Genomic DNA, 23068 nt, shown 5'->3' on the forward strand with positions numbered 1-23068 from the left:
ATTGAAATTGCCGACATGCGACTAATTCCCCTTGATCGTGTCACATATTTGTCTTTGTTTAGGACATACAGGGGTGAACATAACTGGTACCGTAATATAATGTAAAATGTTATGAGTAGGATTTAATGTTATCACATGAAACAATAGCCAATATTAATTGATATTTCAATGATAATAGACCGTTGAAGGATCAAACAAATTTGGCTCCTAGATGCGTTCACTAAAGATGAGAGTTCAAACATTCCTCATTCAATTCAGCTGGTCTTCATCAGGCCAATGCATGTGATGCACCTAACAAAATCACAATATTTATACAAATTTGGCACATTAGTTGAAATTTTGTCTTGAATATGGTGCAATGAAGATGCCACATCAGAATTTGCCAAGACCAGTACCATTAATCAATGGTATTTTTGTCTCACAGAATTTGATCCCATTTCATCCTCATATTTTTAGGCTGCAACAAAATTGCACCACTTCTACAACTTTAATCATCTGTCACAGATCACATTTGATTTGTGACCAGGTGTCGTCTTCATAAAGCCCTAAGTGAATATGCTATGTGAATTCCTCTAAACTAAATAGAGACCAAAATAGTACATATCTGGCTTTTTTTCTTTTCCAAAAGGCCCAAAATAATTGGCATCTTATTTATAGCATTAGTGCTACAAGAGTTTATGCATGTAGCACTGAGCATGCATTGATGCATGCATAATAGCCTACCGTAAAAGTTTGCCTAATGGTGCACTTGGGCTCCTTTGCCTTGGGGTCATTTCGTGTACAAATAGAGAGGGTATGTGCCTTTATTTACTGGGGAGATTTTTTTTTATGGGAGAACACTTTGAGTTTGTGCCTAAAATTCCAGTTACGTCATGGGAGCTCATAGTGCCATTAGGCGAATCTTTACAGTATATCACATATATATGGTCGAATCCAACGAAAAGTGTACACGGCATGTTCAGGGCCATAACTTAAAAGTATTAATCAATTGGCATTCATTTTTGTATTGTGTTTATTCGCTTTTGATCATAAACCCGGCGCCATATATAATAAGACCCCTTCTGTGAAAAACTTAGACACAGAGACCCCAAAACATGCTATTTTTACCCATTTTTTCAAAATATTTCTTAAAGTATTTTTAAAAGCGTCTAAATCAGTTATGAAAAGAAGTCATTGGATTGAATCTAAATTGATTTCCTGAAAGGCGTGTATTCAAAGATTGCTTGTTCAATTTTACACATATTTGTACATAATTATGAATTTTTTGTGATCATATTTTGAGTGGTATTTTTTTACATTACCTACGAATACAATTTTTCATAGCACTAGATATATCTTTAAAAAATGGAAATCACTAATAAATGCGCAATTGATACAAGCTTTGATATGTCCAATACTGAAATGCATTGCATTCAGGCATCTTTATTATTGTGTTTAGCTGCCAGAAATTCTAAATGGCACAAAGGTAGGTTTGGTAAAAAATATGCATTACCTCCGAATACATGTTAAAAGCTGTGTCATTTCCACAAAGTGAGAGAATAGTAAACAATAGTTAAGCAATAGGTGCAGGGTAATACACTCTTTATTTCTACCAAGTTTCAATAGCCTGCGTTTAAATATTTCTGAGATGTCAACAATAAAAGCAAGTATTCAGAGGTAAATTTCGGCAACCGAATGTTACCTACGAATACAATTTGACATCATGACAGTATTGTGAAACACCGCCATTCATGCCAATGCCCATATTGGTACATAACGAAGGCCTGTATGTTTGCTATCAAATCATATGTCAATGAAAGTTGCGAATTCACATACATGCCTACCATGCAAAACTGAACACGGCTTAATTGTTGAAAAATATGAACTGAAATAGACGACGGTCTGCTCATTTGAAAGAAAAATCAGATTCAAAGAAGATTAGAAGGGGATAAATACTTGGATTTGTCAACTGTCATGTGTGCGTCATTTTACATGTTTGCCGACCTTCTGGTGTCTGAGTAATTTGTATCCAAATTGATTTATTCGAAGGTAACTTTTGACGTTTTCGCTAAGGTTACCTACGAATACCATGGAAAAAACGACTGTTCTCATTGTCTCATGATCTAGACAACATAATGATGGACCCTGGTATAAAGCTAATTGTAGTTGCCCTCAAACGAAAGGCCACAAGACGTAACTGACTCCAAGATGGACTTCACAAGTCTGCAATAACGGTTTTAAGCGAGTTGTGTGCAATTAAGCAAATTAAAGTCACTTTAGTGCCTTTGTTTCTTACTTCAATACTCTTTCAACCGCTGTGAACCGACATTATTAATACATGATAGGGTCTAAAGTATCAATAAACGCAGATAAAGAAAATGATACATTCAAAGTGCTTTATAAAATGAAGTTTTGATTGGGATATCCACTAAAAGTCTAATTCTTACCTACAAATACTGAAATGTTACTTACGAATACAGCATAATACATGACAATGTGTAATGAAGTGTCGTTACCAATGGAAATTAATTGTCAAAACTTTAAGCGGTACCCCAGGACACTATTATTACCCATATACGGATTCATTCAACAATTATTTATTATGTAAAATTGCTGATTAACTACTTGTATATCAAAATGAAGTGGTCAAAATCTTGCTAAAAGCATCAAAAAAATTTTGATCTAAGGTAATAGCATTTATTCATTTGGACGTACCATCTGAAAGAGATCTAAAACTACCATTTTATTAATTCATTACCATAATAGCAAACTTTAAACCTCTAAACTCAATATAGATATTGTTAAATCGCTCATGTTACCTACGAATACCCGGGTTTGTTCACCTTTTCATTGTATAAAGCGTTAGGTGTATGCTTATAACTCCTAATATTCTTGAAAACATATATCCTACTCGTTCTTATACAATGTGTAAATTGATTCATACTCATTTGATAAATAAAATACAGAAACTGACCTAAACTTCATTTTCAAAAATAAACTAGCATAAATTGACTAAGATCATATTGATCGCGTTATAAAAATAAAAACAAATATTTTCTGGTTGAGCTAGCATTTTCCTGACACCCTGTGGTCTACAGTACACGCACACAGCGTTAATGGGAATATTCCATTTGGTTTAGGTTGATTAGTATTGCGATAGTGAAAGCATCCTAGTGGTATTCAGTAGGTAACATTGGGTTTTGATATCACATTTACTATCACACGTCCTGGATTTATTTTTCAAGATTAGTAATGGCACTTTTGGTTCCTATAAGGCCAATATGTCATCAATCAATGGGCAAAAGGAAAAAATTGTGGAGACATTTTTATTTCGGACTTTTATTTTTGGCCCGTGGACACTTTTGGTTGGATTCGACCATATACTCCTGACGAGACATTTACATTGTTGGAGTACAAAGTTTCCCAGTTTAATATTTTTGATTTCCCCATATATATTATTTCTTGTAACATGTATACAAAACAAAAGGCGATAGTTGATATTGCTTTCAGCATTTGCCAAGCATTTGATACAGCATGTAGGTTCATAAACTGCTGTAAATGTACACAAAGAAAGACATAAACTTTGTAAAATTCACACAAAAAAAATATATATAAATGCAAGTTACCAAAATATATTGGAATGTTGATCATCAGTTACCAACCTGGCTCAAGAATAAACTTTGCAATTCATACAGTTGAGGTAATATTGGCCCATAATACATTGCCCAATGAGCATTACTTTGGCAAAATTTTACTGTGATATCTGCATGTGCAGTGGTAAATTTTCAGTTTCTTACTATTTCTAAGTGAAAGTTGATACATATTGGGTCATTTCAATTTTACAATATTTCTTAGCTCCAAATCAAGGTGTTTACAGAATGTGTTCATATGTGATGTGATCGAGCAAAATCAGTCGGAACTCAGAAATATTGATTTTGAGATATAGCCAAGCAAAGGAAATATTTCCTTTTGTTTCCTATTGTTTTGTAAACTCTTTAATTGCCCCAAACTTTGGAACTGGTTGTTCAATTTCAATGGGGTTTTCTGCCAAATTTAGCTTTGTAAATGCTGTTTATCATCCTGTAAGGAACTGAAAATTCAATATTTCCGAGTTCCGACTGATTTTGCTTTCACATATTTTAAAAAGCACAAGAAATAAGGAAAATTTATTTTTCTTCAAGTTGCCAGGGGGTACGGTACACCCGCCTCCCCCTTTCAGACACGCTACTGATGTGGTGTGATCAAGCAAAATGAGTCTGAAGTCTGGATATGGGGAAAATGTGTCAATATTTCCTATGTAATCAAGGAGTTTTTATGATGACTTAACTTTAATAACTTTATAACAAAAGGTAATAAAAAGTTATAAACACAAGATTTCAGTTAAACCACAAAAGTGTGGAATTTAATTTGAGTCGACATCACTCATCTTGCTTGATCACATCACATTTTTTTAAAATGCTAGAGTGAATAGCCCATGAGGAGTGACAAAGGTCAAGAACTTATATAGGCTCCTAGACACTATAAAAGACAACCACATGGGCCAATCAGTGGTTCACAGCAGCTTAGGAACAACAAGAGTGAAGGGGTACAGTAAGGCATCAGACACATGAAATAAGATGCTTATACACTCTGCTCTTGAAGGATGGTGCACCTTGTATATGTCTCGAACTACTCCATCTGGTAGGCTATTCGAAACGTGAACTGCAGTGTGGATGAAGTAGATATGGTTCTAGAAACTGGTACTGTGAGAGCATGGCAAGGCATGGACAAGCTGGAGCATGTAGCTCTTCTGACTACAAATGGCTTTGGAGCATCAGGGCAAAATTTACAAGGCACTTTTGACTATTTTTAGCACCCTTGAGACTACACCTTGTTTTCAACCATCAAGCCACTAAAGAATGGTTATCATCATTGAAAACTGTTTCACAGATAAAAGCTTGCTAATGTAACAGTATAATAAAAAAGTGACACAGTGATGTGATTTTGCATGGGTGGGGGTGTGTCAGAGGTGTTTGTGCGGGTGTTTGTGACAGTGTCTGTATGTGTGTCTGTGTACAAGCTTTTACAAACCAGTCTGTGCATAATTATAGACCAGTATAAATTAAGCCAAATTGTATTTCACAACTGACTTGCTGTTTCCCTACAGGGCGTTTCTGAAAGAGCTGTGCTGTCAGAAACTTTTAATGATCACTGTGTCAATACATGAAGTATTCATTCAGGTTTGATTTGTGCATTACATTACCCCAAAAAACAGGCCTTCATTTTTTGAAAATTGCAGGAGCTCTGTTAATCATTCTCCTGAGTTTACTAAGGTGCTCAACAAGGAGCTCATTATTTTAATATCTGTATTAAAACATAGGGATTCAAGTAGTGAGGAGCTCAGTAAATCATACTCCTGAAATGTTGTTAAGGAGAGCTGTAGGAGCTCTGGTGCAATCGAGTTACTCAAAAAGAAGGTCTGCCCAAAAAATAAAGTTTCCAGTGATAATACAGTTCTTTCAGGGACACTCTGTATTTAAGAGCAATTTGCCCAGTCAATGGAATATGATGTTCATAGTTTTATGGGTGCATTACCATGCGTAATTATGCAACATTGATTTAGTGGTAAACTTTTCCTTCATTTGAAGTTAGTTACATATATTTCAAATATTTTTACTTGATACTGATAGTGTTTTTAATTACAACACAGGTTGCATTTCACAAGTGTATATAATTTGGTGTAGAAGAAGAACTTCCATTAACTGTCTACATTTTATAAAAAATTATTATTACAGTGTTAAATACAGGTAGCAACACTGCTTCCAATCGCCTATTTGAACTTTGTGATTATATCACACACAAAAGTAACTAACTGGCCACATACATTTGTGTTTATATCACATACACAGGAGTCAAAGAGTGTGTAATTTAAAAAAGTTTCACTCACATTTAAAGAAAGTGGTAAGCACAAGTTTTGCTTACTGTAGCATTACAGAGTTGTATGTATTATCTCTGGTATTATGTAACATTCCTGACCTGATAATGCATGAATATGTGTTACACTTTCAATACTTATGCAATATAATGTAGTCAAAAACTCCCAATTCCCATACTACTACTAGTATCTACTGAAAGTTTCTACACCATATTCTCTTCAATGCTAAAAAATACTCAAGGTTTTATTAAGCCTGCAATATCATTACCAATATTTATTACCATAAGGGTAATTATCAAATAGTGAGCAATTTCTGGTTTCTGTTTAGCTAAAGTGCATGGAGTATAGATGAGTTGACATCTGACGTCAATGCCTTGCAGTATGCGCACGCATCATTACAATTTCCATGTGTTTTTAAAATTCCCACCACATCAAAATAAGGCCATTGAACAGTGTAGTGGTTGCATGGGATTCACTCAAGCATATCGATATACCAGTCCCTTGCCTTTGTTGATAAACATTGAGGTCAACTCATACATTGATGTTCTTTGAGTATACAAAAACAATTTTAACTCCCTCCCTAATGAAACTAATTTTTTGAGAGGGATTTGCAGTGTTTTAGTTTGTTCCCTTAACCCTAACACTGGACCCTGGTTTTGGGATCGGAAGTCAAAGAAGATCCGAAAAAGTCAAGGAGAAGAAGAATTTTTTTGACTTGGCACCCCCGGGATTCGAACCTTTGACCCCTCGCATGCCAAGCACACGATCACGGACCGGTAGCTACACGGGTTATTGCTGCCCGGCCAGCAATTCCGCATGCGCATATATAACACTTAGGGTGATTGCGTCATCGCAGACCCTGGGATTCATGCATGCGCAGATTTTTTCATCGTAAGATTTTGTAAGATTTTTGGGTGTTAGGGTTAATATATAGGCCTACTTAGGAATGTTAACGAAAGTATTGATTATTGACTGAATTGAATATACTTAGAAATGTTAATGAAAGTATTGATTATTGACTGATTTAGAGCAGTATTTTTGAAATAAGTATCACTATAAGCATTCTCTTATCCTTGTTAAATACTTTAACATACATTACAATATATTAAACTTTACATGTTCTTTTTGCATGATAGTGTGTTTTAAATTGAACTTGACTGACCTTGCCAATATATAGCTCTATATTAAACTGTGCTATACTTCACATTATTACATCAAGGCACTTAGCTCATGACTTATATACTTTGTCAAATAATGGGCTATTCCAGTTGAAATCGATACACCCCCTATGGAAGACACAACCTTAATCTTCCACACAGGGGGTGTAGATTTCAAATGGAGTCAACCAATCAGGTAACCCCATTTGAAATTCACACGTGGGAGATTAAAGTCATGTCTTCTATAGGGGGTGGATGGTATTAACTGGAATAGCACAATTAACAAGACCTTTGGTACTTTCACAATTACAAATAAGTTTTTACATCACAAATTGATTTGAAACTTGAGACAAAACAGTAAAACACTAAGACACTAATTTCTATATAAATAAATATTGATATGTTATATCAATAAATATCTTCACTGATTCTTCAACAAACCTTGTTTTCCTTTCTGTGAAGTAATCAAGCAAAATAACTGAGATGTGGTAAGTACAGTGTACATGCAGCCGAATATGAGAACCAATCATGACCAATAAGTATTTCCCAATTGAAATAGGAAGGCAGGGCTCCTATATATAACACATCCCTCCCAAAATGCTAGCAGCACAAAATTGAAGAGGAAGAAGACAATGGAGCCATGCTGCAAACACAGCCATGAGAGGAAGCTATATGTAATCTGGCTTAGCAGAAACTCTGTAGATCTGAAGATGTCCTTTGTACCAAGCAAGACCAAGAAACAACTCGGAGGGAAGTAAAATTTTATATGGCAAATATTTTGGCAACATATTATAACAACACTTAAATAAGATTTTGTTAGAATGTTTTGCAGCATGCTTTCATAAAGTGCTAGTTACTGTTATTAAAACATTTTATACCTTTTATATACCCTTAAAGGAGGATTTCGTGATCCTAGCATCCTCTTTTTATGACATTTTTCAGTAGATATCCACGAAAAAAGCTTATTTCCAAAATTTCAGCCGATTCCGATTTTATGCTTATGCGAGTTATGCATGATTATGTGTATTACACTGCTCCATAGACAATGTGTTGTAATTTCGTTCTGGTGCACCAGAACGAAATTCAAATTTGGCGATATTTTTGCTAAACTAATTAATCTGCAAGAAATATTTGGTACATAAACATTATGTAGCCAGAGGTATCCAGTGGTGTAAAAATCTCAACTTTTTTGGGAAAAGTGGGGGGATGAGGCTGTGGATCACGAAATGCCCCTTTAATATAACGATCATTTAAATGTTTTCTGTACAAAAAACGTTTCACGCGATTTAAAACGGCAAAATGCGCGGCCGTTTTTCTATAAAGCGCAAAAATGCGCGAAAATTCAAGTCAAAAAGCGCGAAAATGTGTTTTCCACCACTTTTGTATCCATTGATGAAGTCACACGCATAATTCAAGTAAATCAAGTATGCGAATTCTGCACCTATTTCACACATGCTAGTCCGATGTTTTTCTCTCCATGAAGTTGATACATTATGTGAACAATGCAAATTTTATGTGAAAAGCTACTACTGTACTGTACAATAAACATTTTAATGCATAACTGTACTTTTTGGCGCCCAAATGTTGTTTTTGTCATGAACTGATTCAGTATATCTCGCGTGCGCTCTGTGACTTATATCCTACCCTTCTTCGCTCAATCAATTATGCATATGATTAATGACGCCACTCATACATACGATCGATGTAAAGAATTAACTACCACACATGGTAACACGTCATGGAAAAAATCGGACATTTGCATATCACGGAAGGGCTTCCGGGGAGGATATTGTGCTGGTCTGGACAGACGTAAACAGGCGCTGGGCCTGCATCAAATGGAATATTGGTGAATTTACATTGAAAAGTAGTGTGTTTGGCAAAATTCTCAAAATTCACGATGGACCACCAAAATCGCGATGGACCCCCAAAATCGCTGGGAAGGACTCATTTTGCTTGATTACATCACATGTATAGTTTGTATGTCCACAGAGAGCAAAAGATGCACAACCTTAAAATGTCTCCACAAATTAAATGAGATCAATACCTTGATACTAAAATCAGCGGCATTGATACATATTGAAAATTGAATGATCATTGGGCCTAAATTTCAAATAGGTGGCTGAAAAAACCTTAAGGTGACTGTGGTGGAGGGATGTGTCCCATGTCCCCCTCACAGAATTAATGCCCATGACTAAGACCAACCCTTTTTAAAGCAAAAACAAAATCACACCAACAGGAATGGTATCAAATTTTGCCATATATCTTGAAGAAGATGATATTAGGATGGCACAGTGGTGGAGCGGTATAAGACTTTGACTCATAATTACGGATCGCTCAATGTTGTGGGTTTGAATCCCTGCGGCATCAACGTGTTGTGCACTTAGGCAAGACTCTCCACCCCTATTTCCTCTCCCCACCCAGGTGGACAAATGGGTACTGGCATTATTCAATACCGGGAAGGTAACAGACTTGCTGAAGATGGAGGTGTAGCGATCCCCCAACCCCCACAGCATTATTATATGGAGTCGTCTGGCCCAAGTCGCATCAAAAGAGAAATTGGCACATAGTTTTGTCCCGTTTACTTTTTTAGGCTGGACATCCAGGTAAAATATTGCACTTGGAAATTGGAATACATCATTTGCTCTCTGTACGCTGTCTTACAAACCACATAAATATTCAGTAACAATCACACATGAATTACCTTGTGCTACATATAACTACAAAAAATATAAACTTTTAATTGAGGTTGTGCAATAATTTTTCCATGTTCCTTTTCCAAAGTCCATGTTGAAAGGCTTGTAGAGGCTTCTCGTTAAAGTTCATCGTTTTTTATTTTGGTAGTACAATATTCTGTAAAATAGAACAAAATATTATAGTGAATTAGTGAGCTTAATGTCTTGTAACATCAACTGGCTAAAGCAAAACTGCTGAATTCTCAACATACAAACAAAACAAGTTATTTGCAAAACAATAAATGTCGTAGAAGTGTACCGTATTCATTCCATTAATCGCCCAGGGCGCTTCATAACATTTTGGGTGGGCACTTAATTTTTGCATGAAGCCAACAATATGTAAAAATGCCCAAAATATTCATCCATCATCATTAGTGTGTGATTCAGACCATGATTCAGATTTGCATCACGGGCAGTTAACAATCTAATATGACAGTTTGCTTGTTGTAAAGTCACTGGGTGGCCGCTTATAGGGGCATGGGCGGTTAATGGAATGAATATGGTATCTTATATTCCTATTTTTGTATCAATGCACATGCAAATTTAAGTTGTTGCAATGCTTTTCACTTACCTCCAACTTCTCTACATAATTGGTCTGCAATATTTTCTTCTTTTTCACGGTATAGTCTCAAAATTTCTTCTTCATGTTCTTCTATAATATTTGCACACTGCAAACAAACCAAAAACAAGAAAAGGGGGTTATTAAGGTTATACTAAACTTTGCAATGATCGATCCAGAATGAGACTGCATGTAGCCCCCTTTAAAATTATCTATTTCTGGAAATAAATATCGTAGAGAGAAAACGCAAACTACGTCTAAAAGCTGAAAGTGTAAGGGTTATTATTATGCTTGAATTTTCCACTTGGCTCAAAAAGAAATGTACTTTTCAAACATTTCAATTTTTTTTTCAATATCCGAGCATCAAGATTTTTGGGAACACGCCATAATTTCTCAGTGGAAGTGGCGATTTTGTTGGGAACTACGACGACATTACAAACAAGTCAATAAAAGAATGTGCATATTCATTCTTGATATTGCTTGTCTCGATTTGTTTTAGTAAGCTTACATGTTTGCGAATTTGAAGTAAAATGGCCTCCACTTGTATGTCGTTTTGTAACCAGTAATAACAATTCCGTTACGATTTCATAGACAAAATTCTGACCTACATTATTTCTATAAACCCTTCTATATGCAGGTGCTATTTAAATTTTTATTTCGATAGCAGAAAATTGAGATATTTGCTATTTTTCCGACTCGCTGCTGTCAAATTGTCTAGTTTAGCGATAAAAGATACAGCGAAATCAATTTTTTTAAGAACCATTTCACCTCGTTTCGGCTCGGGCTTTGAAGTACAAACTTCACAATTGATATAGTGATTCTATATTTCAAGCTGCGTCATACTGTGTTTTTCTTACCTCTGATTGTCGCTGCTCAAGGCCAAAATTCGAAATTTTTTGGACAAAAGTGACACTCTCATTTTTTTTTTTTATATACGCTGTTTACGTATACGACGGGTTCTATTTGTCCGTTAAAGTGGTGTTGCCGAGTTTGGATTTTAAAATATTTAGGTATTTTCTAGCTTAAAATCTAGCGCCAATGAACCTGGTGCATGGGAGGGAAAATGTTGGGGGGGGTAGTTAGGCGCGGAAAAAATATGCACATTTTCATGCTTGCTGCGCTTGCAACAGGTAGATATTTAGAAATCCATTTAAGGTATGGGTATGAAAATTGGGGATCCCAAAAATTGGCATATAGGCCTAGGCCTATGCAAAGGGGTGGGGCATTTTCGGCAGGCCAAGGGGAGGGGCCACAAAAATTTGGCAGTCCAGGGGGTGCGGACAAGTGATTTTTGGCTGGCGAGACAGGAGGCAAAGCGATTTTTAGCGAGTCGCTTGGAAATTTTGGCTTATAATTAGTAGGCTAATACCGGTACTGATCGGCACAGCCTTTTGATTTCGAGAACGCAATTTTTTGGCAAGCCGGGGCCGGGAGAGGGAATAAATTTTGGCATGTCGAAAGGGAGGAAGAATGACTTTACCTAGCACACATTAAAGGGGCATTTCGTGATCCACAACCTCATACAACCCCATAGGCCTACGTCCTTTCTCACAAGTTAAGATTTTTATACCACTCATCCCGCTCTGGCCACATGTTTAGGAATTTTCACGCAGATCAATTTGTTAAGCAATGGAAAATATTGCCAAATTTGAATTTCGTTTTAAAAGCCTAGGCCTACTCCCCATTAAAAAAAAAAACACTAATTTTGGGGGATTAAAAAAGTTCTGTAAAATGAAACAAAAGGCTGCCTCAATCTTAATTATTCATTTAAGGCCAGGCCTTCATTTCTGAAAATAGCGGGAGCTCAGTTAGTCCCTGTACTCAGGAGCTTGACAAGGAGCTCAATTATATAATATCAATATTAAACCATATGAGCAGCTCAATAAATGCCATTGGTAAAATTATTAGGCCTACGATATTTTATTTGACTGTGATCCGTTTTAATAGGCTATATACACTGTATATACCTTATGATTTCTAAAATTGGTGGAATTGAACAAGCTCTAAATTTCTCATACGTCCAGCATAACCAAGGGCAACTGGGGGTGGGTGGGAAAGCCCCCTAGCTATGGCCATACCCGTAGAGGCGGAACCAGAATTTTTTTTCAGCGGGGCATGGGGGAAGTGAATTTGAGGCGGGGGCACTTGGAAATCATTGCACTAAATTGCCGCAAAAAGTGGAAAATTACATAATTGTGGGGATTTTGCCTAAAAACTGGGTGGGAAAGAAAAAATATTGGGTGAAATACTGCCCCCCCCCCTAGCGGCGCCACTGCATATCCATCCATGATGCTAGAATGACGGAAGTTCTGGCGCTGAAATTCAATTTCAATATCACGAGTTTTTATCAGTGATTTTACCAAGGGAAGGCGATAGGTGTAGGATTTTGCTGATATACCAGGCAACCCGAGAAAGGAACTGAGGTGTGGCTAAATAAGGGAGTGTTCATTATAAATATTTGCCATTATCATACTTTCGACGCCGAGAGCATAATTATTTGAAGCGTACATCGTGTCAGTCACATGGTCACATATTTTCTGTTGAAAGAGAAACGCACATGTCTCTGATTAGCTCGGGATTCAGCTACTGCGGCCTGCGTGCTGGCCTGTTGTTGTCCCGCTGGTTGTTGTCGAGTGGAAATGGAAAATTTATGAATGAACTTCCGCAACTTTGCAACATCATCACGCAGCAGGCGTAGCTGGGATTTTTTTCCAGGAGGGGCAAGACTGTAGGCCCTATGGGCGGGGCCCAAATCCACCAAATTTCCCACTGGGGCGGGGGCCCAAATAGACGATTTTTGCCAGGCTTATTGATAAATAATCGATATGGTAGGCCTATTGAGCTGTATTGCATATCGTTTGGATTCCCCATCTCTCTGCCCCTCCTCTCACCCTCTCTTTTTCCTCTTTCCCCCCCTCTTTCCCTCTTTTTTTCCTTGCACTAGGGGGCGGGGGCCCAAATAGGCAATTTTTGCAATTGCCCCCCCGGCAGCTACGCTACTGTCATCACGGTAGACATACTGCGGGAGCCTACAACTACAAGAAAGGTTTACAGACAAATATAGGTCTAGTAGGCCTATCAAAATGTTATATTTTTATATTTTCTGGTGGACTCGCGGAGAATATCATGTCATGGAGGTCTCGGCGCTGGGTTTGGGGGGGGGGGGTCTCAAGGCATTTTGGTATGCCTACCCATGCTTGATTCCGGGAGGTTTTTTAGCAGGCCCGACCATTTTTTTAATAAAAACACCTCGGGCGGGTCTCTTCAAAACATTTGTACCGCGTGGATCAAAGTCACCCACATTTGGCCTAATTTGACGCTTTTTTATTGGGCACTTTTGCCAAAATGCGCCCAAAAGTTGGTCTTCGCTGTAAACCCACCCATCATAGTCGTTGAAAAGGTAGGCCTACCCCAAAACTGTGGCACATCCACGAACCCGAGGGAGAGACCTCCAAGGGTAAAAACACAGCTCTAAGCGGGACCAGATTTATAATTTAAAATAGGCCTACATTTTGGAAGCCAGTCATCACGACAAAACGGGCCATGGTAGTGTTAATGGTATTAACACTTTGATTTTAGGCTTAAATGATGAGTGTAGGCCTATAAATTGCAAATTTGCACACACCCCGGGGGAACCTTCTCAAGTTGGTTTGGTAAGGATGTGAGGCTGTGACTCCGAAAAACTACGGTACGATTTTAAACCAAATTTGAATAAAACAGACCCAAAATTGTATCAACTTTTGGACTGAAAGTTTTCATAAATTTTTACTTTTTCGAGAAAATCATTGAAAAATACCCTTCTTAAACCTAATTTTCAAGACACCGAGGGTCAATAAAATCATGGCTAAAAATACAACAGAGTCTAAACTAAATGGCTGAAAATGCACCCCAAATCTGCCGCACATCACGACATCGTATTTCACCTTATAGATTTTGAAAATTGTCGCAATAAAATAGGCCCGAACTTATCCCAAATTATCCCCGAAAAAATATTTTTTTGCAGGTGAGGTTGGAGTCTTATTATTTTTATTCTCAGAGAGGATAGGGGTTGATATTTTTAGCAGGGTACAGTTTGTCTTGTTTTTGTTTTGTTTTTTGACGTTGAAGTTCCAGATTCTTTTTTTCATATTATTCATTTATTATTTATACCCTGTACGTGGGGAAAAAGACACACGACAGCTACAGAGAAGCCACGAAAAAACTCCTGTGAAGTGCATGAAAATGACCCGAAAATGTGCCAACCGAAACACCCGAACAGGAAGATAAAATAAAAAAACAAAACCAAAAACCCAGGAAATTTCCAAATTCTTTGTCCCCCACTTTGAACCCGATTTGTTCTCTATTCACATTTTTAACGTTGCAAGTAACATTTCAAGACCTCTATTTGTGACAGGTATTTAATTATCTTGCTAGAGATGTGCCTAAAGTTGAAATTCAATATTTCGGATCGCAAAGATCGAGAGATATAAAGTTGCTGAATATCAGTTTAACACCATGGATCATATGGGCGTCGTATATGAACGATTATGATAGCTAAGCAAAATGGCTGGGATACGGGTTGTATAAATACTACATGAATATTCATGAACTATACAGATTCCATTCTTCTCTAATAATAAAGATGTCAATCACTCTCCTAGACGACAGTTGCTTAGCGCTTGTAAACAAATCGAATAATAGTGCTTGATAAAAGCTAAAAAAATAGGCTAAAAACACATTTTCACACATTTTTTTCCGGATTTTTTTATTTCACATGATAAGTAGACATATTTTCTTACGTATAAGGTAATAATATATTTTTTCTGGAGGTAAAGCCCTTCAACACTTTGTTTAACCTTAATCTCCCAATTGCACAATGAAGACACATGTGCACCAGTGGCGTAGATTTCTTTTTGACATTGGGGGGGGGGGATGGGTTGGAAGTATTGAAGTATAGCGAATCAAGTACCTTTTGGCGACAGAATAAGTTAATTGTACAAATGCGCACGAAGCGCGCGAACAAATTTTGCCATATTGAAGCTAAATTGATGAAATATGTGGAATAAATTTGCACGAAGCATGGAAAAAATTGCACTTTGGGGGCTAAAATGGCCAAATCCGAGGTTAATTTGGTCAGAAACCCACATACAGGCGTCAACATTGGGGGGGATGACTGTATGGACCATCCCCCTGGCAAAATATTGGGGGATAAATCCCCCATCCCCAGGATCTACACCTATGATGTGCACAGTTACTCTTTGTATACAATTGGTTCTTGGAATACTGTCAGTCGGTTTTAGGGGTACATGCCATGCCCAAAGATGTAGACGTTTCATAATGGTATCTTATTTGTAGTGAGGAACATGAGGACCCAAGTCACCCAACCCATTGTTGTAAAATGTTTACCCCCTTAAATTTGTGCATATCCAAATTTTTTGCCCCACTTCCACTAAGCAATCCTGGTCCTGAAATTGAATGTTGTACAGTTCCGTTTAAAAGCCCACCTTACCCTCCTCACCAGTTATGAGTAACTTTACACTGGTTCACTATGTGGTGTACAAAGCCAGTGTTGCTATTGTAAACAAGGTGTTGTGTGATCACATTTCAATGCACCACAGATCAATTTCGCAGACCAGTTGTTAATGTCCGAGATGTTGTCGAACTTGTCGCCAAGAAGTAGAGTATTACCACAGTTGGTTCCGGATAAAACTATAGCCCAGGTGACTGAATGTCAAGAAATAAAGTCAAGATATTTGCAAATCCGGGTTATTTGCGAGTTGATAGTTGAGATTGGCACAGAGACCTGTGATACGGGAGGACATTTCACTCCAGAGCCATGTACAATGCAGAGATTTTGAACACTCTCATATTTAGATTCACTTGCATACCAAAGTGGTACCCATGCTTGTCACAGAATCTCAAAATTATAAAATGGCGTTGAAATTACAACCCTAAACGCAGACGATTACAATTAAAAAGTACTCATTTTCCTATAGACAAATCCAATTTCACGCATTCCTACACCTCAATGGCAGCCATAGCTGGGTCCCTGTTGGGTATATCCCACCTAAAATATGAAATGATGCGTCCTTGGCGGGGATTTTAAACTGCATTTCATCACCCGTGTTACACGTAGACAATGGAATGATGAAAGTTTACACAACATAACATCGATTTTGAAGCGACTTTAATCCACCCCATTGGGCAGTCACAACACCAGTTTGGTGCTCCGGGGACCCAGTCATGCTGACTAAATTCTTACCATCACTTGGCTCGTTGAATTCATCTATAGACATCATCGATGCCAGCAGGTCAAAATTGACTCTTTTTCAACATTTTTTGTGATGACGAGCATGCGTACCAAATAATATCCCTGGAAGTGAACCCCTATACTTACAGCTAATTCTAATGATTTTTGCACTCCTTTGTCAAGGTTCAGATTTTTTATATCGAGGTATTCCATCATCCTGTCCTTGTATCGTACATATCTCCTGGCGTTTGATTCCTGTGACATGTTTTCAGCATAGTCATTCATATTATCACATACTTCATCCAACAGTTCCATCATATGCGTCTCAGAGCCAGCATATTTGACCTGTATGTGTATAATTCATAAAGAAATGTCATTGCAAAGTGGCACAGCTTAAATATCATCAGGCCCTAAGCCAGGATTAATTGGGGGTGTGAGCTAAAATGGGGACGTTTTGTGAATTTTTCTTTCAAAACAAAGGATAATATCAATGTTTTTCCTCTAAATGTGGACTTTTTGTGGAATTTCCTTTAAAACATGTTTTTTCAGATAAAGAATGGACGTTTTTTCGGATTGGCTTTTTTTGGGGGTGCATGTCGCACCCATACCCCCACAAACACACCCCTGGATATGACTATGAATATTGTCTAAAAAAATCACAGTTCAAGTGATAATTTTTTATTAAATCAAGCAAATACATCTCAGACACAGGGGTGTGATTGGTGCTTTTAGAAAAAAAAACCAAGGCAATGAAATTGCGAAGCGGAGCGAGCGGAGCTCTTGCATGTTGCGGCCGGGGGTCCAGGGGCCCGCTTAAGGGCCCCTGGTGGGGTCCAGGGGCAACGCCCGTCAGGGGTAGAGGGGCAAAGCCACCCAAGCCAGAGGGTTTTACACACTTGAGCACCACTGGAGATGCAATTTCATGGGGTAAAATGCAAAAATGAGAAACTGTTAAAATACTTCACTTTATAGTATAAAAACATTTATTATCTGTGAATACATACTTCCACCATCCTCGTATTGCAGCATACAGTCACACCACTGGCATTTACAGTAGCCCCGTTTGTTGACTTTCTTAAAATAATCCCTGAAATAAGCTTTCTTGGTGCTCCCGGCACCGACCAAGTCAGCAATGTCTTACTCTTCCTCCAGCCAACTAAATTTCCAAGCATTTTTGAGACCTTCATCCACAGAGAGATCCCGTCTCTGTCAATATATTGATCCATTATTTGCATGTAATTCTTTCACATGGGCGATCTCAATCAAACTTGGCCGGCAGTTTTTTTGCGATCGCGGGAATACGCACTACAAAGACAGGCATTATAACACGGGATTATGAACTTCGCACATGCAAACGGAGATGATATCGTGACACATAGCCTTGTTACCAAGTTTGACCAGCCAAAGGACATGCTGCGATCATCATGCACCACAGACGGCGCACACGGCCGGCAAAAGCTGCAAATGAGATTATTTTGCGAGCAAAACTAACAAGAAATTCTTTAAAAAGATCGTCGCGGCAGATTATTTTTTTGATTTTCCGGGGGAATTTCCGGATTTTTCTAAATTCCCAAAATACAAACAATACGGAAAAATCCGGAAAAATCACACCCCTGCAGACATAAAACTTTAAAACTGATATTTTGAGCTACATTATTTTGTAATGCTCTTTGCACTCATATCAAATGCCAGTATATGAAACCCAACTGTATCTGCTCTTTGATAAGGTTTGAAAGTTATGACTGATCAAATGTGACCAGCTATATACTATGATGAAATGAGTGTTAAGTCACAAATTGGTAGTTTTGGGACATCCTGACTTCTGTGTTAAGTTTCAAGGTTTTGCATTCACAACAAAATGAAATGTTCACAAATACATACTATGGTCAGCAATATAAATTTGTAACTGTTATTTAATAGAGTCTAGAAAAAAAGGAAAATTGGATAGCTTTTCCCTGAGAAGTTTGGAAAAATTTTGGCGAACTCAAATTACAATGTTACCCTTTCGGGATACAAAAATGTATTTTTAGCAATTGTTACCAGTTTTTTTTTTAAATCAGTCACAAATAATCCTACCATTTGTCTCTACATGTAGGTCTAAGGAGTCTCTAAATCCACAAACTTGGTATGACCGAAGTTTGGTAAGACAGAAATTTCCCACGAGCTTGCCAAATTTCTTGGGAAGGAGCTTCCCAATTTTTTGTTTTTTTACCCCACCATATGGTCCTCATACATATTGCTTGTTGAACTGCTACTGCAGTGTTAAATAAACATATCAAATAAACAAGCAAACGACCAACCACAAGCAAAACCAGGTGGTGGCCGCATTGCATTCTCTAAATTCAGTAAATTTTCATCGTCAACCGTGTAATTGAATGGGATTATTTTGAAATTTTAAAACGCTTGAAATATCACAAACAAATAGGCCTATGTTGATAAATAATATAAATACAAGTTAAAACCGTTGGGGTTCGATAATGAACCCCACAAAACTAACCGACTATATTGGAAAATGCCATACGGCCGGGCCGTTTCACAAGTTGCCGGCTCGATCATGTCATCCGCCGCCTGAGCAAAATATCACAATCTTCATCATCTCATTTGATTACTCACATTCTTGCGTTTGGCTCCACCCTTTGGATCTATTCGGAAACCAAAATCAATCATTTTCGTCGGATCTTCTGAATCTATGGCATACTGAACTTCATCAACTAGAGCTTGACATGCTGTACGAAGAAAAATAAAATAAAAATTCCTCAAATTAAATAAATTCATTACTTACATACCTATAATGTAGGTCAAATGATAAAATATTGTAAAAAATTGCATTAATTTTCAAAAACTTGATTATTAAAAAATATCTTTTATATAATTTTGACCAACTTTGAGAAATGGTTGAAAAATGCTAAATTTTGTACAAAAAATCATAAAAAAGCATGATTTTCACCCAAATTGCAACCAATTTCCTAGACTTCTCCGTAGTCCACTTGCCCATTTTGCATACTCTGGCCATTACATTTAAGCACAAAACTCTGATTTATATTGATTTGTGTGCAACTGATAGATTTTCACATTGTTTAAATCTTCTGGGCCCGCGCCATTAATATTAACTACACCGTACACAACTATCTGTGGTATTTGCGGCGCTTTTGTGTTAACGCGAAAGTTAATTTCTCATCAAACATCTAGCGCGTCTTGTACTATACCATGCTTAGTACTTGTGGTTAATGGACTGATAAACAAGTAGGCCTATGCTTGACTGTGTGTTTTTAGAGAGCAAAGTCCCTGGGTAAAGTTCTGCTTAAAATTCAAAGTCCATGGTCGGATTTTCGGGGTTCGCTTTCAATAAACTGGTAGATTCCAAAATCAGAATTGTTCAGTATTAAAGTGAGCCATTGTAATTATGCAAGATAATGTTGCACAGTTACTTTTATTGTCACTAATTATCTGATATTTTTAACTCTTTATGACCATTTTACTATTGAATACTTTAATTTTAATAAACATCAGTATAATGTTGAGTTCAACGAAATGGGTTCATCATGACTAATAATAACACATTTTTAATAAAATTCGACTATGGCATAGTCTACCAATTGATTTCCTAAATATTTAAATATATCTTAGTTTTGGAAAAATAATATAAATCTTTACTGAAGAATTATTTTGTTATGTTGCCCAAAAAAATTGGGGTCAACAATTTTTTTTTTGCCATTTTCTCCAAAACTGAGCATTTGTATCAACATATTCAGACGATGGTGGACTACATTATTCAATGTGGCAACAGCCAAAAGCGTAAGCAAAACAGACAATATGACGGCAACACTGCCTGCACGATGGACTTAATTATTTTTCCCGGAGCCAAGATCCGTTTTAGCTCTATTGGCGGGTGGCCCCATTACAGAAAAAAAAAAATGCACAAAATATATTTCCCAGTGCAATATATACATTTTCACATGAAAATAAATAATTTTAAATTCAAAGAAAAAAGAAGAAGAAAAATTTTTATTCATCGCCGGGGATGGGAATCGATCTCGGGACCCTCTGCGTGGGCGGCGAGATCCGTAACCACTACACCACGTAAACTCATCGATACACACAGTGGAAATTTTCAGTATATGTATCGTAACATATCGTGCGTTATTCATACAAAAAACATCAAAAAACAGTACTTACAATGAGGTTCACTGGCTTAACCTCAACGGATTTAGACTGATAAAATAGTGCTTAATAACATACGTACAGTTTTGGAATAATTTGAGACATTTTTGTGTTTACGTGTAAAACCAATGACGACGTCAAAATTGAGCCAATCTTGGCCGGCCCCCCCTGAACATATTGTGGTGTTATCAAGCAAAATCAGTCTGAAGTCTGACAGGCATATTCAATTTTCAGTTTTTTACATGATTGTATAAAGCATTTGCAAATCTACATTTTTTACAGAAAACCCCATTAAAATTGAACATTTATAGTTCCAAGCACTACAATTAAGCACTAAGCAGTTATGAGGCCCAAAGGCTTTTTTATAATTCCAGGGTTAAGACAACCTTGAGGTGGATCATAAGGCATTCTGAAAATGCTGACTGAGCATGTTATGTAAGACAGAGATAAAAAGACTAGTTCGTGTCTGAAATTCTGACAACTAGACAGAAAATGTTGTACTGTGCAGGTCGGCAACCAATCACAGAGTGCCTTTGCCCTGACGTCAGATGCGATTTAGTCTTTTTATCTCTGTCTTTCATTATAGTGATTTATTGTTATGTTTGTTTGTCCTTGACTTACCTCCGCAATACAGAACTTGATTGCGTTTAGCTGACACCAAGAGGACAAGCTGACATATAACACAGAACAGAAGCTGAAGGAAAACTTTGTTTACGGACATCTTGACCATCTTGGAACCTGCAAAAATATATAAGAAAATACAACATGAATGACATCGGTAGTGTTCATCACTTTACCCAGTGTGGCAGAGCAAAGCCTTCTGTAGGTATGCTAGGTGAATTCAAATTTGCCATCAAACTGCATCATTTCATATATCAAATTAAAGCCCTTGAGTAAACAAAGCCAAAACTGAAAACCATTTTTTCATAGCACTTTCCGTAGCAAAGTTACATCTTGTCAAAGATATATTGACTTTCATCAAAAAGTTTCAGCTAGCAAAATTCCCCAAAACGGCATTTCGGGGGTGTTTCTAGATCTTAAGTCTCATTATGATAGCAGCTTTTTAATTTACTTATTCTCTTTTATATTTTATATGTGTATCTTTTGTATAACTTGACTGTACCTATTTGTTTGGTGATGTCAATAAAATAACTTGAACTTGAACTAATGGAACTGCTATCCAAATCCCTCTAAAATTCCATGTGCGGGTGACTTATCACCATAAAAAATCACATATTTGGGTCAAGTGAAGTATAGAAAACATATTTATGTAGGTTTCTTTCTTCGGGCACTTGTTTTAAATTTCTATGTAAAAATGCATTGACATTGTCGGCGAATTTGGCTGACTAGCAAATGTGTTAACTAAGATTTGCCTGGGTTACCTACCTTCTGCTTCTGCTTTGATACTCCTCAACACTACAATTGTAACCACACTCTACGTACTATAAAAAAATTTCAGCTAATAATCTTACGGTACTCGAGAACTCTAGCTTCGAATTTACACACGATAGTTACGCAATCAATGCTAGAGAGCGTTGCTATCGTTTTTCAGTCGGACAGCACAAATTGCACCTGAAGATATCGGCTATGTCAGGGGTTCTCAATTAATTTGTTTCAAGCGCCAAGTTGTGTTGAACAATATTGCTGAAGGGCCAAAAAATATCAATAGAGCATAGCGAGCGGAGCGTCTTAGCGCGTGGGTGCATGGGATCCAGGAAGCCTGGAAGCTGAGAGGTTTAACCTATTTTTAACACAAATTTTGCATGAAAAAACACATAGGTACCGTACAAGAACAAAGTCATAGGTATTAACAATTACATCAAAAAAGGTAAAGAAAATTAAAAAGCATGCATATCAAATTTAATAATATTAATAATAATTTATTTATTTATTTTTGTTAATCAGTGCCCGGCCGCAGGCCGCCCTTTAGGGCCTGGCCCTGGGCCATGTCCCAGGGGCTATTATGTTTACTTCTGAACTTCCATTGCTTTGGTGTCATGCTTCAGGGAATCCGATTTTTAATGCAATCCGAAGCTAAGAGGCTTGAGTATGAAGTGCGAAAGGATTTTTTGAATTTTTGATCCGCTAAAAAATATACCGGTGTATTTAAAAAAAAATACATTTCTTACAATAACAAAACAAAAATTGATCTAGATTTCTTCAGGCCTGTTTCTTTTTATTGAGCTGTATAAGTAGATAAGATTTGAGAAAACAGTTTGACCATCGTGTTAATATATCAGATTGGTTGGTATAAAAAAAATAACTTAAGCTTACCTCCACTGGCACTGCACTGCTCAATGCTGTGTGATCACACAAGTTTGCGAATGCAGATCAGTC

At 37.2% G+C, this 23068-nt stretch overlaps 1 protein-coding gene across 1 annotated transcript; it reads right to left on the reverse strand.

The window, feature by feature from the left end:
- Positions 1-8634: 8634 nt before the first annotated feature.
- Positions 8635-23059, reverse strand: LOC140142660 (protein canopy homolog 2-like). The gene is made up of 6 exons (XM_072164659.1): positions 23006-23059; positions 21353-21469; positions 19184-19296; positions 16718-16915; positions 10354-10450; positions 8635-9900 (listed from the first exon to the last, which is right to left on the reverse strand). The coding sequence occupies exons 2-6, from the start codon at positions 21459-21461 to the stop codon at positions 9863-9865; spliced, it is 555 nt and encodes a 184-aa protein (XP_072020760.1). The 5' UTR covers positions 21462-21469; positions 23006-23059; the 3' UTR covers positions 8635-9862.
- Positions 23060-23068: the final 9 nt, after the last annotated feature.

This window comes from Amphiura filiformis, chromosome 20 (assembly GCF_039555335.1).
Source record: "Amphiura filiformis chromosome 20, Afil_fr2py, whole genome shotgun sequence".
NCBI classification, from domain to species: Eukaryota; Metazoa; Echinodermata; class Ophiuroidea; order Amphilepidida; family Amphiuridae; genus Amphiura; species Amphiura filiformis.

Coding starts and splice junctions, on each gene's coding strand:
- LOC140142660 (XM_072164659.1), bottom strand. CDS start 21,461: ATGGTCAAGATGTCCGTAAACAAAGTTTTCCTTCAGCTTCTGTTCTGT. Junction 16,916..19,183: donor GTGGAGCCAAACGCAAGAAT/GTGAGTAATCAA, acceptor ATACACATACAG/GTCAAATATGCTGGCTCTGA. Junction 10,451..16,717: donor AAAAATCATTAGAATTAGCT/GTAAGTATAGGG, acceptor GTTTGTTTGCAG/TGTGCAAATATTATAGAAGA.